The 18102-nt window shown below is 33.8% G+C and overlaps 1 protein-coding gene across 5 annotated transcripts in view; it reads left to right on the plus strand.

The window, feature by feature from the left end:
* LOC145277654 (histone-lysine N-methyltransferase 2A-like) overlaps positions 1-18102 on the plus strand; it is a 171516-nt gene that overhangs the window by 47178 nt on the left and 106236 nt on the right. For 2 of the 5 annotated variants that reach the window (XM_080129257.1, XM_080129259.1), the window contains exons 2-3: positions 2541-4755; positions 8524-8817. The exons of 2 other annotated variants lie outside the window; for them this stretch is intronic. In XM_080129257.1, the coding sequence (XP_079985383.1) occupies positions 2541-4755; positions 8524-8817 (2509 nt within the window). Of the gene's footprint in view, positions 1-1975; positions 4756-8523; positions 8818-18102 lie in introns of all 5 variants that reach the window. One more of the 5 variants, XM_080129258.1, reaches the window with a different exon arrangement.

Here is an 18102-nt window from a genome sequence, read left to right on the forward strand (position 1 = left end):
GAGAGGGAGGCCATCTCCTAGGAGAGTATGTGAACAAAGAACTATAATTTCCTATAGATGACTAAAAAAAAATCTATATCTTTAAAGATTTGTTTGATTTAATTATTTGGTTATTTTATTTTTTCCCAAAAAAATTCTAACTTTAAAATTCTGCTTAGCAAGCTTTTCGAATTTTTGATTAATTTTCATTTTCATTTTTTGTTATCTTGTTCAACTTTTATTCAACTAATCAGTTGCTTGCAAACCTAACAAACTTGAGAAAAATGCTTTTATTTCTCTACAAATTCATTCTTCAGTTATTTATGAAAGTTTTAAGCCTGTTTCTGTGTCATTATTTTGAATTTGTTTCTTTGCCTATTGTTATTGTATCATTCCTTATGCTAACCATTTCGACTTTTTTTTTTTTCCAAAATCTTTTTCCTTGAAACAAACTCCCTTATATATATTAGTTCAGCCTTTCACATGTTGTATTCAGTTTGTAAAATTTGTAATACACTTGTTCCTTACATAAAGTGTTAATGTTGCTTAAGTTGTACAAGAGTGAGTCATCTTCAATAGCTCTAAGTGCTCTTTCTAACACCGTAAATGCACTATGTTTTAAACCTAACTGATCTTTCTTAATTTTCCGGTTCTAGCAAAATCTCTTGAACCATCTAATTACTGTACTGTGATTTTCATCATTCACACAGCACATTTTGTTTGCTTTTGTAAACTTCGCAAATTAGGCATTTGTGCTCTTTTCAAACTATATTCAAAGCGAATCTATACTAATGTATCAACGCCAAGTAATGAGTACATTTCACTGCTTGAACGGCTTGTATCATAATATGTGCTGCAAACTAACATGTATGCATATATTGTACATTTTTTACCCTTGTCTTAACATATTAACATTAAAATATAACTTTATCAGTGTAAAATCATTGATGCTTTAGCAAACGACATTGCTACTGAGCAAAACCTTCACACAGGCCTGTGATTTATTTAAATAAAGAAAAAATTCTCCCTGAATTCTTCATGTGATTCAATGTTCCTGGCTGAAGAATATTTAATGTAATGGTTAAAAGAAAAATATATGGAATGTATGATTGCATGTTTTCTAGTAAATTAATCCTTTGGAAATGTAGCACATCTTTCTCCTTTTAGTCTAAACGAAATACAGCATGATTCTGCATTTATGGCCCACCTGTATAGTGAATCTCATAAAAAAGTCATTTTCATGTTTTCTTATGTAGACATTCTAAAATGTGTTTATTTGATCAAAGCCATCATTTTCCCCTCTACATTTGTATTATATATCTAGTTCGATAAATCAAATTAGTTTCTTTGTAGTCTAAGTGACTCAAAGATTCCCCTTTTAAAAAGATTCTGTCGACAAGAAAGAACACTTTTTTATATGCAAACACAATTTGATTTCAATAATGAAAGCGAAATCTATTTATCAGCCATAAAAGGATGAAACACATTTTTTTTTAATTAGAATTTCTAGATATTAGAACAGTTAACATTACAATACGGCTCTTTCTAAATGGAGCAGATATCGAAAAGTCAGTATTGTGAAATTGAATTTATTCAAAATGTTAAAAAGTGAAGCTTGAACATTTTGTTCAGTCAGTACATACAGTATTATTTGTTGTATTCACATTTTAAAATCTTTGAATAAATACCTTATCTTCTCTTCAAGAAACTTTGTAATTAATGCCCATGTTTTTTTATCAAACTAATTTTAAAAATACATTAAAAATTGAGTATATTCAGGTGAACAGCATACATTTTAAGTGGATACACAATGATTACTATTTGTGTATGCGTCTCTTATGTTTAAAATAATTTGATTTTGGAAACATTTTATTTTCCATTTTTAGTTTTAATTTGGACATATGAATCTCAATATTTTTTTTTTTATTCCATTAATTTTTTTTTTTTTTTTTTAATTCTTAAAGTAATGCTATATATTTTTTTGTTGATTTTGTAGAGTATGATTTTTGCCATTGGAAAATTGGGATTTAAGGATGGTATCTGTTGAATGGTGCAACGCATTGTGGGATTTGTCTTGTCAAGGAATCCTGATGTAGACATTATTGTTGACTTGTGGCCAAGATATTTACATTTCCTATTGTCTTCACTTTAAAGATTGACAGTATTATCTTTTATCGGACTAGATTAGCTTATGATATTTATCATAACGATATGATAAGTCTTAAGGATCGATACAAATATTGTGTTATTTTGTATCGTAAATGGAGGTGATTGAAACACTGAGACATTGGCTGCTGCTACTGCTTTACTAATTTTAGATTGTTATCTAACCTTTCAAGATTAAAACTCCTGACTTCAATAGGTTCACTTTAAAATCCCCTAAAATCTGCATACACTGTTCCTCCCTCGCTTGATACACTACTGATTGGTGGACGTCAGTTTGTACAATGGTGGTTGCCTTAACAACACTTGACACTTTCATTTCTTATACCTTGAAACAACAACCAAAACAAAAAAAAAAAAGAAATATAAAAATCTTTTTCTTTTTTTTTAAATTTTAGGATGAAGAATTTGAAGGTTTCACACAACAAGAAGTGCGTGCCAGTGCAAGGAAATACGTGGCCATGCTATCCAGTTCCAAAAATGAACAAGACAGTCCGGAAAGTTCGAGCAGTAGCAGCAGCTCGTCCTTACCTTCCGTGGCTGGGCACCGTATATCTGGCACCAGTCAGACAAGGCGCCAGAAAGTGCGGGCAACAATGGCATCAACGCCTTATATCAAAAAAGGGTTGGGCAAAAAGTCCCGGTCCCACTTCTACCTGGGGAGAACTGTACAGAATGTATATACTATGCCTAAGGAGGTAGCCACAGCCAAATTAAAAAATATTAAAATCCGAATGGAACCTGATGGAAAGCAAGCGAAGATTGTACGTGGACGTGGGCGGCCATCTCTCTATGTTCATTCGGCGAAAAAGCAAGTGTCTGTCAGATCACCAAACTCAGAAAATGAAAAATCACCGCATAAGAAAGTTGTGTCATTTGGTCGCGGACGGAAGCGGTCTATTGTTTCTCGATCACGGTCGAAACGTTTAGGAACAGAATTTGCTAAGCACCTTTTGCTCAGAGCCAGAAAAGGTCATGATAGCATCTCTTCCTCTAAGGATTGTCTTTTAGACTCTGACTCCACACCTGGATATCAACGCAAACATTTTATTATGCCAACAAAGAGCTCTCGCTCTTCAAGAGTCATTAAACCAAACAAACGTTTCCTGGAAGATAGTGGTTATCACATTATGTTTAGTAAATCTCAAACAACTGATTCCGTCTCGGTTGACAAAGGAGCAAATGAAGGAGTTACTGATGGTGTTGTCGATCCACAACTAGACCTTGATAAGGAGTTTTCTAAGATTAAAAAGCAACAGCCTACAAAAGTTTTGCAACCCCTCTCCCCTCTTCCTCTCTCGCCTAAGATTAAAAGAGGTAGAGGTAGACCTCGTCTTTATAAACCACCCCTTCCTACATTAGATTCTACTCTTGAGGGGAGTGTGAAATTGAATAAGAAAAACATGCAGACTAAATCTCAAGACTTGGGTCTGGAGTCTGAGGAAATTCTGAAATCAGAGCAGAAGAGTTTGCCAGTTAGTGATCAAGCTGAATCTCGAATTCAACGAAGAATCGGGTTACCTGTTGAGCCATCTTCACAGAGCTCTAGCAGGACGGTAACTTCTGAAACCTTTTGTTTGCAGAAGACATCAAAAAGAGGACGAAAGAGTTCTTTATCACTTAAATCCCATTGTGTTGGCACTTCTCGCTCTTTGCTACAATCAGACCATGAAACTTTGAGAAAGACTCGTCAAAGAGGATATAGTGTTAGATCAAAGCTTTCTTCTAAATTAGAAGAAGGCCTTTCTTTCCAGTCTGTTAAGATTCCAGAAGCAACGACTTTAAAGAGTGGGTCAATACGTGCCACTGATAACATGCCTGCCAACAGTGAAGCAAATCTAGAATCCAAACTATCAAATCCTGCCTGCCCTCCAGCTGCATCATCTGTTCGGACTCCAGTTTCTGGTCGGCACATTATTGTAACGGATGAAAGTAGCAAGACAGGGCTTTTTGATCAGCCCCTTGTTGTAGAAGGGAAGAGACAGCGAAAACCTAGTTTTAGGATGAGATTAAAGCAATCTGAAGAAATTTTGAATTATAAAGAATTGAAACGTCTCGAAGTGCATAGATTAATAGAAGATGAAACTGAGGCAAATGAAGACACGATAGACATAAAAAAAGATGTGCTTGAGAAAGACAAAACTGATTTCAGCAAAAATCTCAAAGTAGAGGTGGAAGAAAAACCATGTTTGCCCTCAATTGACCAAAGTCTACCTACCCTCCCCACAAGTCCCTTTAGACCGAAGCTGGAGCTCTTTAGCCCCTGTGGTTCTGGAGGCTCATTCATTAGCCCGACTGAAAAGCAAAAACTGGAGGAATTGGACAGAGAGATGGCAGATGCTACTCGACGTAGTGGAAACAACATCCTTCGTAAAGCCAAGTTCCAGTTGAATAGAGCAGCGCTGAACCGTTCAAAGGCGGCTCTCGCTAGATCGTTGAAGGCCAAGATGCGACATGAAGCTAAACTTGAGAAGAAAAGGCAGCGTGAAGTGGAGAAACAGAAGCAGACCGCTACCACGAGGAGCCCTCTTGCACTGTCATCTCTGTCGGTGGTTGCTAAAGGACTGACCGATGTACACGGTAGTCTGAAACGGTCGCTGATCAAAACAGAAGGTCAGTGCTTGCTTGCATTTCTTATCTTGGATCCTTATATAACTATAATTTTAACTTGTGTTGCGGAAAAATATATAAGTATTAGCCATGAAGGTAATTTAGTTAATACTTGATGTAAGCTTGCATTCATTAAAAAAGAAAAATAACCTTTTTCCTCCCCCCCTTCCTACTTGAACTCTAACAATGGATTGTAAAAATACTTCCACATCAGTTTATTTTCCTTCATACTATGAAAATAAACGCCTGTCTTCACCCTAAAAAACTAAAAGAGGTTTTAAAAAAGAACAAGAAATAGGAGGGTTATCACCTTCTGCTCTTCAAATGGAATATCTGGTGTGTTCTAATGGCTGCTATGAAGTTAAAACTATTCCTTGCACATAACCCACTTTGTTGAAATCATTTGAGAAAAAAGAAACACAAAAGAAACTTCCTTGCGTGCACCACTTTGCCTTCCAACTTTTCCATATTAAATTTTTTGTTCATTTATTTTTGATGTCCTGATTAAGGACCATTTAACTTTCAAAATTAAATTGATTTTATTTGCTAATAATTGTTCATTTCTTTTCTCCCACACTTTATTCCGTCCCCTTCCATTTACGTTTCTCCTTGTCCCTCTCCTCCCCCTTATGCCTCCTTTTATGCCCCCTCTCATGCCCCCGTCTCCATTTTCTGTTTCTTTCCTCCCCTCTCCTTCCCCTTATCCCTTCCCCTTATCCCTTCGCCCTTATCCCATTCCCCCTTATTCCTTCCCCTCTCCTTCGCCCTTATTCCTTCCCCTCTCCTTCGCCTATTCCTTCTCCCCCCTCCTTCCGCCTTATTCCTTCACTCCCCCCTCATTCCGCCTTATTCCTTCAGTCCCCTCCTTCCGCCTTATTCCTTCACTCCCCCTCCTTCCGCCTTATTCCTTCACTCCCCCTCATTCCGCCTTATTCCTTCACTCCCCCTCATTCCGCCTTATTCCTTCAGTCCCCTCCTTCCGCCTTATTCCTTCACCCCCCCTCCTTCCGCCTTATTCCTTCACCCCCTCCTTCCGCCTTATTCCTTCACCCCCTCCTTCCTCCTTATTCCTTCACCCCCCTTCTTCCTCCTTATTCCTTCCTCCTCACTCCTTCCCCTTTATTCCTTCCTCCTCACTCCTTCCCCTTATTCCTTCCTCCTGACTCCTTCCCCCTTATTCCTTCCTCCTGATTCCTTACCCCCTTATTCCTTCCTCCTGACTCCTTCCCCCTTATTCCTTCCTCCTGACTCCTTCCCCCTTATTCCTTCCTCCTGACTCCTTCCGCCTTTTTCCTTCCTCCTGACTCCTTCCGCCTTTTTCCTTCCTCCTGACTCCTTCCGCCTTTTTCCTTCCTCCTGACTCCTTCCGCCTTTTTCCTTCCTCCTGACTCCTTCCGCCTTTTTCCTTCCTCCTGACTCCTTCCGCCTTTTTCCTTCCTCCTGACTCCTTCCGCCTTTTTCCTTCCTCCTGACTCCTTCCGCCTTTTTCCTTCCTCCTGACTCCTTCCGCCTTTTTCCTTCCTCCTGACTCCTTCCGCCTTTTTCCTTCCTCCTGACTCCTTCCGCCTTTTTCCTTCCTCCTGACTCCTTCCGCCTTTTTCCTTCCTCCTGACTCCTTCCGCCTTTTTCCTTCCTCCTGACTCCTTCCGCCTTTTTCCTTCCTGACTCCTTCCGCCTTCCCCCTTATTCCTTCACCCCCTCCTTCCCCCTTATTCCTTCACCCCTCCTTCCCCCTTATTCCTTCACCCCTCCTTCCCCCTTATTCCTTCCCCCTTATTCCTTCACCCTTATTCCTTCACCCTTATTCCTTCACCCTTATTCCTTCACCCTTATTCCTTCCTCCTAACTCTTTCCCCCTTATTTCTTCCTCCTGATTCCTTCCCCCTTATTTCTTCCTCCTGACTCCTTCCCCCTTGTTTCTTCCTCCTGACTCCTTCCCCCTTGTTTCTTCCTCCTGACTCCTCTCCCCTTATTCCTTCCTCCTGACTCCTCTCTCCTTATTCCTTCCTCCTGACTCCTCTCCCCTTATTCCTTCCCCCTTATTCCTTCCTCCTTATTCCTTCCCCCTGGCTCCTTCCCCCTTATTCCTTCCCCCTGGCTCCTTCCTCCTTATTCCTTCCCCCTGGCTTCTTCCTCCTCACTCCTTCCCCCTGACTCCTTCCTCCTCACTCCTTCCCCCTGACTCCTTCCTCCTCACTCCTTCCCCCTGACTCCTTCCTCCTCACTCCTTCCCCCTGACTCCTTCCTCCTCACTCCTTCCCCCTGACTCCTTCCTCCTCAATCCTTCCCCCTTATTCCTTCCTCCTGACTCCTCCCCCCTTATTCCTTCCTCCTGATTCCTTCCCCCTTATTTCTTCCTCCTGATTCCTTCCCCCTTATTTCTTCCTCCTGACTCCTCTCCCCTTATTCCTTCCCCCTTATTCCTTCCCCCTGACTCCTTCCTCCTCACTCCTTCCCCCTTATTCCTTCCTCCTCACTCCTTCCTCCTTATTCCTTCCTCCTCACTCCTTCCTCCTTATTCCTTCCTCCTCACTCCTTCCTCCTTATTCCTTCCTCCTCACTCCTTCCTCCTTATTCCTTCCTCCTCACTCCTTCCCCCTTATTCCTTCCTCCTCACTCCTTCCCCCTTATTCCTTCCTCCTCACTCCTTCCCCCTTATTCCTTCCTCCTCACTCCTTCCCCCTTATTCCTTCCTCCTCACTCCTTTCCCCTTATTCCTTCCTCCTCACTCCTTCCCCTCTCTTTTTTTCTTCCCCTTTTCCTCTTTCCGTTATCCCCACCATTTTCCCCCATTTCTGTTCCTTCATCCTTTCCTTATTTTTTGTTCTTCAAAGCCATCAGAACAAAGCAGATTCTTTCATTTTTTTTTTTTTTTTTTTTTTTTTTTTTTTTTTTTTTTAACGATTTAATACTTAAATTTTTATCCGTTTACTGGTGTGGAATAAGGCGTATCGTGGGAGGAGGAGGGTTATTATTTAATAGCATTTCTGTTAGAGTTTGACCAACTATAGTGACATTGTTTTTTTTTGTTTTTTTTTACATTTTATTTATTACCAATCTTACTGCTTTCTACAGAGTGGTCCATAAGTTTTCCTTTAAAAACGGTTTAGGAAGGAACTCATATTCATATACATTGTTGAAATCTACGTTTATACAGAGATCAAAGAATTTGTATTTAGAAAAAAAGAAACTAATCCTTTAGATAGATTAATTTTATGAATGGACAGATAGACAAAAATGCTATTTCAAATTCAAGTGTAACTGACAAATGAAAATTATTCTAAATTGAGTGTGACAAACTGGCCAACTAAACCTTGAAATCCAACATTATATAACGTTTCTCAATTTCAGTCCTTAAGGTATTACTTGTGTTCCACTTTGTATCGAGCAGTATTTTAAAAAGAAAGAAAAGAAAAAAAACTTTAAAAAATTATATTTAATATAAAGATATGGAAATACTTAGTCTTGATAATTGATCTTAAAAAAAAAGCATGTAGCAGCATTTGTCTTTGCCATGTTTGTATTTGCGTCTGCTTGATTCTCTTTAATTTTTTATTTTTTGTTTTTAAAATTCTTCCCAATGGTAAAGCCATCATTTCTCCAGTTTCGTAAAAAAAAAAAAAAAAAAAAAAAAAAAAAAAGCTACACTTTCTCTTGTAAAAATAAGAAAGTGTCTTTTTTTTTTTTTTTAAATACACATGTGTCGCAAGTGTTTGTGTACGCGTGCATTTGCAGTGTGCCTTTATGATATCTCTTCTTCCACTGGTCCAGATGGCGTTACTAGTCCAGCCGTGAGCCCTGGGAGCACCGTTGTGACCCCAGTGGCTACAACTGTGACCCCTGGGAGCACCCTGACTTTGGGCCAGTCCCGGCAGAATGATGGGGACAGTTCCTTGCAGCCTACAGCTAAAATTCCTCTGAAAAGATCCAGGAAGATGTGTGCAGTGTGTGGGAACAAGATCGGCGTGGTTTCCTTCTATGGGGTGCCCTGCTGTATTGGCTGCCGAAAATTCTACATGCTCAATAGGAAGCGGAAAAAGATACCATATCACTGTAAGAAAGCAGGTGAGAACAGACAAATGATAATTTAAATAATAGATGAAACATTTTCTTGTGCAATTTTTTTTTTTTTTCCTTCTTTACCAATCGCGTCTGTTCACTTGTTTACTCTCCATCGGTGTCATCAGTGTTTTTTTTTTTTTTCTTTTGATTATTTTAAAGTTTTTTATATTTTTTATATATACGTATTAAGATGGTCCACTCATTAAATTTGTCTTTTATTTTACTCCCACATTTCTATAGTTCCTCCTGATGCTTCTTATTTTAGCTTTTAAAGATGCTTGGTTTGTAGGATAGGAATTGTAAAACATTTTGCTTTTCTCCATGTTCATAGAGGATTTGCCATTTTAAAAATAAACGAAATGAGGCTGTAGCTACTTTGAATAAATTAAATCAATGTATTTGTTCCCATGATGCTTCTCCCATTTCTTTCTCTTTACTTCGTTAGTTTCTTCCAATTTATCTTTTTAGTAATAATGACATTGGCTTTGCTTATACAATTTACTTCTGACAAAATAAATTTTCTTACATATACATGTTTTTGATTTTTATTGTGAGCGTTTCTCTTTTAAACGGTCATTGCAAAAAGTCCTTTATTTTAATTAAAATTTTTTATTCCCTATAAATATTTTTTAGGGAAATTTAATGAGCTTCAATTTATTTTACAGTGAATTTGAAATGTTATTTTTTTAACAAGTCCTTTAGTGCTATTTATTTTCTCTATAAAAATTGTTTTTGGTTACAAACAACTATCTTTGTATGATATTTTTTTTCAATTTATATGAAGTACATCTTATTCTTTGTTGCATTTAAAAAAACCCACAAAACCCGACTCTTAATTACATATTATTTATTAATAGTAACTTTTTTTTTAAATTTAATAAACAATTTAGGTTAGAAAAAAAAAATTATAAACAAGAATTGAAAGCTTGTAACTCCATATATTTTATTAATATAACTGATAAATTTTAAAATTCTGTTGCCTAATGATATATTTTTATAAATTTTTACCATCAATATATTTTTAGGGATTTCACTTAACTAAAAATGTAAAATAAGTTTAAAAATTTCTGTATATCTAATAATGGAAAACATTATCTCAAAGACTCAAGTTGTACGTAGGATGAGAATGATATTTGTTAGCCAGATATTGATTTAGGAAAAAAGAAATAACACTATTTTGTTTTTTATGAAACTTGGTTTAGTTTGCGTTCATGACTTGTTTCTAAACACCATTGTTTAGTGAAAGAACAAGTGGGGTAGTATGAGTTCGACTTTAGCAGCAAACTCTATTGGTCTGACAGCATCATATAATCAATCATGCAATTTTATATGTTACTATGTAGTTGAATTTTGAAATTTTCAATTTAGCTTTTTCTATCAAACTGCTGCTAATGTTGAGAAAGTTTGAAATTTCTTTATTTGTTCTTCCAGCATAGATTCCAAGCACTAATCCAAAACTGTCCATAATTATTCTGACAAAAAACATGAAAATTTAGTCAGTTTCATAGACAAAACTGACAATGAAAGTTAATTTTTGAAAAAATTTAAATGCATAAGATTAGCTGTTCAAAATTTTGAGTAAATATTATCCACATTCTGTATTTAAAAAAAACAAAAAGTTGACAAAATATAAGAGAAACATAACCCCCCCCTTTTTTTTATTTTTTTTTATTAAATAGAAGTCAAATCCTTGCTGGATGGGTTTTTAAGTTTGGTTTATTCACTTAGCATTTAATTTTTTTGTATGCATTTTGCATCATTCAGTGTTTGTTTTGAGGAGGGGGGGGGTAAACTTTTTGATTGGTATTACTCTCCCAACCCACATTGTTCAAAAAAGAGTATTAACCAAAGATTTCATACCTAACCTTGACTACATTTTCATTTTTGTGTAAAAGAAATTATATCAAATAAAATTAGCAAACTTTTCCTGATTTTTATTTTAACATGTACTTTATAGTATTTTATAGTATTTAACAAAGAAAAGGAACTCTTAAATATCAGGTACCGAGTCTTATTGGACACTGATTAATAAGGAATTTGAGTTGGTTTGATTTGAGTGTGTTTTGATGGCACTGTTGTTGTGTAAGTCGATATTTTAGGTTACGGTGCAGATGCAAGGGAAGTAACTGTTTAATAATATTCATGAATTTCTTCCGGATAGAATTTCATACACTAAAGCAAACCCAAGTTAGAATAAGTGTACCTTTTTAAAAAAAGTCATCAAGGTTTTTTTTGCAATAATGTTTATAAAATTTAACTGTTGATTTAAATGAGTGAATTTTTTTTATATATTATTTAATTGGAATTCATTATTGAGATGAGTATTATTTATTTTTTTAATTATTGCGGACTATTATCCTCATTTTTTTTTTTTTTTTTTTTTTTGTTTCACAACGTTTCGACCAACTATTCCTCTGGCCTTCGTCAATAAATTTAAAAAAAAAAAAAGATTAAATGGATTTTTGTTTGAATAGAATTTTGGAAACTAAAACTAATGCAGGTTAGAAGATATGTACTTTTTATATAAAAAGATTGTTGAAAATGCGACATTACAACCGGTATCAAATTTTGCTTAAAGAAAAGTGCATTTTTTGTATGTCAATTAATTTTATGAAGTAGTGAATGAAAATTTGAGGTTTTTAAGTTTATAAACGAAATGAAAGGAATGCTTTGTCAAGCATAAGTTTCTCTCCTCCTTTCACACACACACACACAAGAACTAAAAGTGTCAGTGCAATTTTCTTTTAAAGATTTTAAAGTTTAAAAAATTATTAAGTCATCTGAATTTTCTGTAATGCCAGTTCGCAAATTTTGTAGAAAGATTTCGGAGTTGGGGGGAGGGTGTAAACTATGGTCCACTCATAAATATGGTTCAAGGTCACATTTCTTGTGTCTATTTTATCTGAAAAATTTTTTAAACTGTGAAATATATATATATATATTTAGCCAGCCCCCCCCCCCCCCCGAAAATTAATAAAATATTTTAGGCAAACAAATATTAATAAAAAAATTATGTTGTAATACAAAACAAAAGAAACTTAACATTTTCGCTTTAAAATTAATTTTCTTTGAACCGTAAATTTTATTTTTTTTTTATGAGCGTTCTATAGTATTCTTTTGAACTTCATGTAATAAACTGTTTTTATTATTATTATTATTATTATTGTAGAATATATTTACAACAATTTTTATTGTAAATTTAAATGTTTTTTTTTTTTTTTTTTTTTTTTTTTTCTCAATGTATTTTTTAACATAGCCAAAACTTGTTCTGTAGGCACTCTTGTTGTGGATTTATGATTTTTTTTTACTATAAATTGATAAACAAACTCTGCCATTTGTCTAGATAGAACAATAAGACCTCCTTGAGAAAGTAAGCCAAAATATTATTTATCTGTAGCCTCATCATTATCATTGCCTATGATGATTAGGGAACATATTGAAAATATTTAATTTTTTGTGATATATCCGGTAAATACTACTTCTTTGCTGTCTGGTGACAAAGGAGACTTGTTTATTTCTGATTCATGCAGGGCCAAAATATTTACAATTTTGTCATTCTTTTAAACTAGTTCCAAAAAAAATTTTTTTTTGGTTTTAGTACTTCTCCAAGACTCACCAAAAATTTACCACCACTCAGCAATATTGAAAACATCTGTTTTCAAGTGGGTCACTTTGAAACTTACATGTAAAAATAACTCATACTCTTCATTTAAACGTTCATGCATAAGTATAATCTGCCCTCTCAAAGTTAAATAAAAGCTTTGGAAGTTTGCTTTGTCAGGCAAAAATTTGAAATTTGTGTCCAAAACTCAACAAGATAATCAGATAAGCTTTTGTAGAAATCCATTTTTTTTTTTTTCCATCATTTAAAATGACTGCATTATTCCAAAAATTAGGTGTGATCATTTTTCTTGTCTTTGCATTTTTCTCAACATTTAAATTTGCTCTTGTCCACCAACATATCAATTTAAGGAAGGTTGACATGTTAGCTTGATCAGAAAAATAAATGTCACAAGCTGCAATAGTTGTCTCATAAAAATGGCAACAACTGAATCAGCATTTTGTCTATTGTCCATAGGATGCAATGCTTTGAATGTTAGATTGGAAATTTTGTGTAATTTAGCATTAACAGTGCTCTAGGGTCAAATTTATCTTTAATTGACCTTTGACAACTAAATATTTTCATTTACTAACCAAATAGAAAAGTTACTAGCCAAATCCACATAATTTTTGGAATATAACATCTTTGTTCCATCATGGTTTTTCTGTTTATTTTTTAAAATAGTATAATTCTAAACATGCACCAAATTTTATGTTGAGTCTTGAAGATATAAACATTCTCCAGATTTATTTTATTTTTTTTTTTTTTTAACAGCCTTCGTTAAAAAAGTGGGTTTGTATTCTTGTTGTTAGTCTACAGGAAAACACCAGAAACTATTAAAAGGGTTGATTATTATGATGAAATTATAATAATCAGTTATGATTGGTAAAAGTAGAATTGTTAGATAGTTCTCAGGAATGTTAATTTAACAGATGAAATTTAAGCTAAGCATAATATAAGCAAATATATGTGACAAAAACTCAGCAAGGATCTTTAGGCTATGTGTAGTGATGATGTAATAAAAAATGTAGATTTTGAGATGTAGATTTGTAGTTATGAAGGAGAGCAGTTTGTTATGCAACGCATTAGCAGAATAATGGGTTTTATGACAGGACGCCCATGGAAGTCAGAAGGGACAACTTAGAAAAATGTAATCTTATACAAAGCGTGCCAACTCTGAAAAAGAACTCAACAAGAAATAAATGATTATCTCAAAATATAATTCCTGTTTGGGCATTATCATTTTTGGAGAGAAGCGCCTTTAATTTCAGGACGTATGGAAGGAAAATTTGAGTTATGTTTTTGCTGGTATTCCCACCGACGATATCTATAAACTGCTAATTTATATATATACACACATCAACACACAATAGAGAATACACTAGATCAATCACATATCAGAACGTTAACACTCGTAAGTTAAGAGACTCCTTTTAGAAACACATCTGTTAAAAAGACACCCATATATATATATATATATATATATAACACACAAGACAGACGTATACACTCGTTATACAGCTACAATGTTTATATACACCCCCAGTATACAACATATAAATATTTGGTGCTGTTTCAAAACCCCTTTATATTACATATCCCTGTTTTGATATCCCGCTATCCAACAGCATTAAAATCCACAAACATAAAAAAAAAAAAAAATGGTCAAAAGTTTAAAAAAAATATATAATAAATATGGCTCTACATTGCGAGTGATTTTTCAAAGTGGCGACTAGAAATAATGAAACGCTTATCTTTTGGCGATTGCATTTCTTTAACTGATGTTCCCAAACTCATTACTGAGTGAAAAATATCTTTTAAATTTTTTTATTTAATAAAACGAATAAAGTTAAATTATTTAAACAATAAAAGTTTAATAGAACAATATGCTGTTTTTTTTTTTTTTTAATGGAAGGCTGTTTAAAAACATCTAAAGAAATTAGAATGTTTATAGCTTCAAGTATCAACATAAAATTTGTTGTATATTTAGAATTACACTTATTTAAAAAAAAATACAGCAAAAATATTTATGATGTACATACTCGTCACAGAACGAAGATGTCATATTCTAAAAATCATGTGGATTTGGCTAGTAACTTTTCTATTTGGCTAGTAAATGAAAATATTTAGTTGTCAAAGGTCAACTAAAGATAAATTTGCCCGTAGGGCCCTGATAAATGTTATAAGTAACTCTTCTCTCTATCCAGAAAAGTTTTTAGTGGTTTGACTCACTTTAAACTTTAAACCGTTTAATCAGTTCGAAAATCATAGTGTTTAATGATATATATGGAAAAGACAAATGGCGACGAGCAGACTGTTAAATACATGAAGTTTCGGAAAATGAGTTAAAACTAAAAAATTATACAAAATACTGTTAGAAAACCCAATATATGCCACAGTACCATATATTGGGTGGGTTTTCTAACAATAGTTTAATTTTTTTGTTTTAACTCATTTTCCCAAACTTCATATATTTAACAGTCAGCTCACTGCCATTTGTCTTTTTCACATATATCGATAAACACTAATTTTGGAACTGATTAAAAGTTTTAAAGTGAGTAAAACCACTAAAAACTTTTTCATATAGGTAGAAGAGTAACTTATCTTGTCTTTGATAACATTTATTTGTTATACTTTTTAATTTTTGACCACTTTTTTTATGTCTGTGGATTGTAATACAAACCCCAAAAAGTATACTGTTCTATTAAACCTTTTATTGTTTAAATAATTTGTATGCTCATTTTATTAAAACAAAAGTTTGAAAAGACATTTTTTATTCAGAAATAAGCTTTAGAAGATTTTCGGTGAAAAAAAAAACACAATTGCCAAAAGATGAGCGTTTTATTTCTAGTCGCCACTTTAAAAAGTCACTCACAAATGCGACTTTCACTTGAAGCAAAGTCCTGATTTAGGGCAGTATTTTTGTTATATACTTGCTGTAAATTAGATCACGCTATATAGCCATCCTTATAGAAAACAAATATTTGAGATTCAAAAGTAAAAGCAGAAAATACAAATTTCGTTTTGTTCAGTAAACTTTTACAAATATTTTGTTAACAAATGAACAGAAGTAAAAAAAAAAAAATCATTTTGAGGGGCACGTTAGGAAGAGTAGTATAATGTGCTGTGCTCCCCTCAAATTTATCAAGTAAATATTAACGGTATTTACATTGGCTGAATGATTGTCTGCAACAACATTGCCTAATAAAAAATCCAGAATTTATCAGTTGATAGAATACATTTTAGGATTTCTTGAGAATGCCCCTCATCATTATCATTTACTGTTACTTTAGGACCCATTTGATGGTACTGTTTTTTTTTTTAAGACCAGTAATTATGAATACTATTCTTTTATAAAATATTTGAAGTACTACTACAACTACTAAAACAACATAAAGATGGCCTTTTCCAAAGTGATTTTACTGCTGTAATTGATCCCTCACACCTAGAATGTTTTTTTCTACTAAAGAAAAAGATGGTAATGAAAATTTCTTCAGAAGTAACTTATAAGCTTGCCTTGAGGTATAGCACAGTAGTAAGGCATAACGTATTAAGTCTGCAGAAAATGGAGGACAGCCTTTTGGTGTATAATATTGTTTTATTTTTATTTATTTATTTATTTTGTAACTTGTTTAGAAGTGAGTATGACTCTTCCTCCACTACGTTTTTGATGTAGGTTGATTTCTAACATGCTGAATTTTGTAAGTTTAGCATTATTTCTATATATAAACCATTGTGGTAATGTTATAGGGTTTCAATTGCAATGGAGTTGAAAATGGAGGTTTCGGTCAAGACGAATGCATTTTTTTTTTTCTTTTTTTAGATGGACAATGTTTTAAGGTCAATTCTATAAATTAGAATATAATTTTCATGTGTGTGTGTTTTTTTTTTTAATTCAAAACCAGAGGGACAACATTTCAGTCAATTGGGTAAAATCTGTTCTAGTGTCAGTTGAAAGAAAATCTTTCTCCCCCCCCCCCCCAATGTCGTTGCTTTGGGGATTTTCTAAAATCTGTTTAAGTTGGTAAGAAAAATGACCTTATTATTTGTTCTGAATTCATTGTTGAATTTGACTGTAAATTCCAATTCAGTTGGTTTCGTTTTTTCCTTTCCAAATATATTTATACTTAAAATGTTTTGATGCAAAGAAGTGAATTTTATGTAATTATTTCTATTAACAAATTTTATCCATTTTTCAATTAGATCAGATTTTCCAAAAGTAAAAGAAAATGTGGAGACTTTTTCACTGTTTGTATCCTATCTACTAGAACAGCTGAATGCCACACATTTGTTAACCATTTTTTTGTTATACAAGAAATGTCACAGAAAACTTGAATATTCAATAAATCCAATTAATGCATTATCAAAAATATATATGGAGTTTCAAAAACAAAAACATTGTTTACGCAATTGAAAATATTTCAAGCGACACCATTCTGGATCGCTAATTATTTATTTTAAAACATCAAAAGTACATTTTGTGTAGAGATTAAAATAGGTTCTGATAAATTCTCTTGAAATTTGTAAATTATTTATTTATATTAAAAAAACGTAATTTTTCAAGCTATGCTTAAATTTTTTAATTATGTGAGGAGTCAATTTATTGATCATTTTTAGTTTCACTTCCAATTGGCCTGTTTACGTGACATGCGGGATCATATTTATGAGTCGCCCCATGGATGAGCTAAGTGTATGCTTCTAAACTGTAAAAAAAAAAAAAAAAAAAAAAAAAATCAGTATTGTTAAAATCAAAGAAACAATACAAATGAAGGAAGTTGTGTTATAGTTCGTGTGGGTCAGTTGAGCCGGCTCTTCAAACTGAATTCTCTGCATTTCATATAGATGGCGCCCAGGCATATCAGGTCCAGCCGTTCGTAGTTCCAGTGCCACACTCTGTAGTGTCGAGAATACAGGATCAGATCGTCATCTTGCTCCATCATGCTGAGCTAGGATTTTTACCTGACCACCTTATATTGTTTCTTCCAACCCTGGAATGGGGTTTGGTTGATGGTGGCATGGATAAAGTCATCTGATTGCCAGCGCAGTATACCCAAACCATCGGAGACATCTTAAAAGGAGGGTCTGTTTGAAGGATGGTATCCAGCAGAAGGATGGTGGCGGAAGAATTGGTGCCAGCGAACCCAAAGGATGTGGTGTAGACATTGGTGATCAAAAGCTTTCAGTTTTCACAGGTCACAAACTCGTATTGGCCAGGTTTCCAATCCATATTGGAGAATGGTGCAGATAAGCAAGATGTTTGGATTAATTGGACTACTGTTCTCATCTTGAGTGTTATTTGCATAATGTTTTGGTCAGTGTAACCCCAACCTTTTTCAGGTGTATAAGTTACCATGTTTGGTGAAGGAGAGGATTCAGTTGAACACTTCCAAGTGTTCATATTTTGGTTAAGGTGAAAATAAAATTACAAAAAATTATAAAGTCAATAAAAATATCAAGCAAAATACAGGGTATGTTATTTCTGAATTATTTGTAATGAAAAAAAAAGGAGGTTAAAGTTTAATTAGACCATTAACCGATTTTAAATTCTTAACAGTAAAAATTACAAAAATAAAGTTGCCAATAAAACAATTGTTAAATCATGTTATATATTATCATTTTTTTTTTTTAAATTTTAACAAAACGTTTTATTTTTCATCTAGATGTTTTTTAATGCTATTATCTAACAT

The sequence above is a fragment of the Euprymna scolopes genome, chromosome 6 (genome assembly GCF_053919585.1).
Source record: "Euprymna scolopes isolate OS-2025 chromosome 6, ASM5391958v1, whole genome shotgun sequence".
NCBI lineage: Eukaryota > Metazoa > Mollusca > Cephalopoda > Sepiida > Sepiolidae > Euprymna > Euprymna scolopes.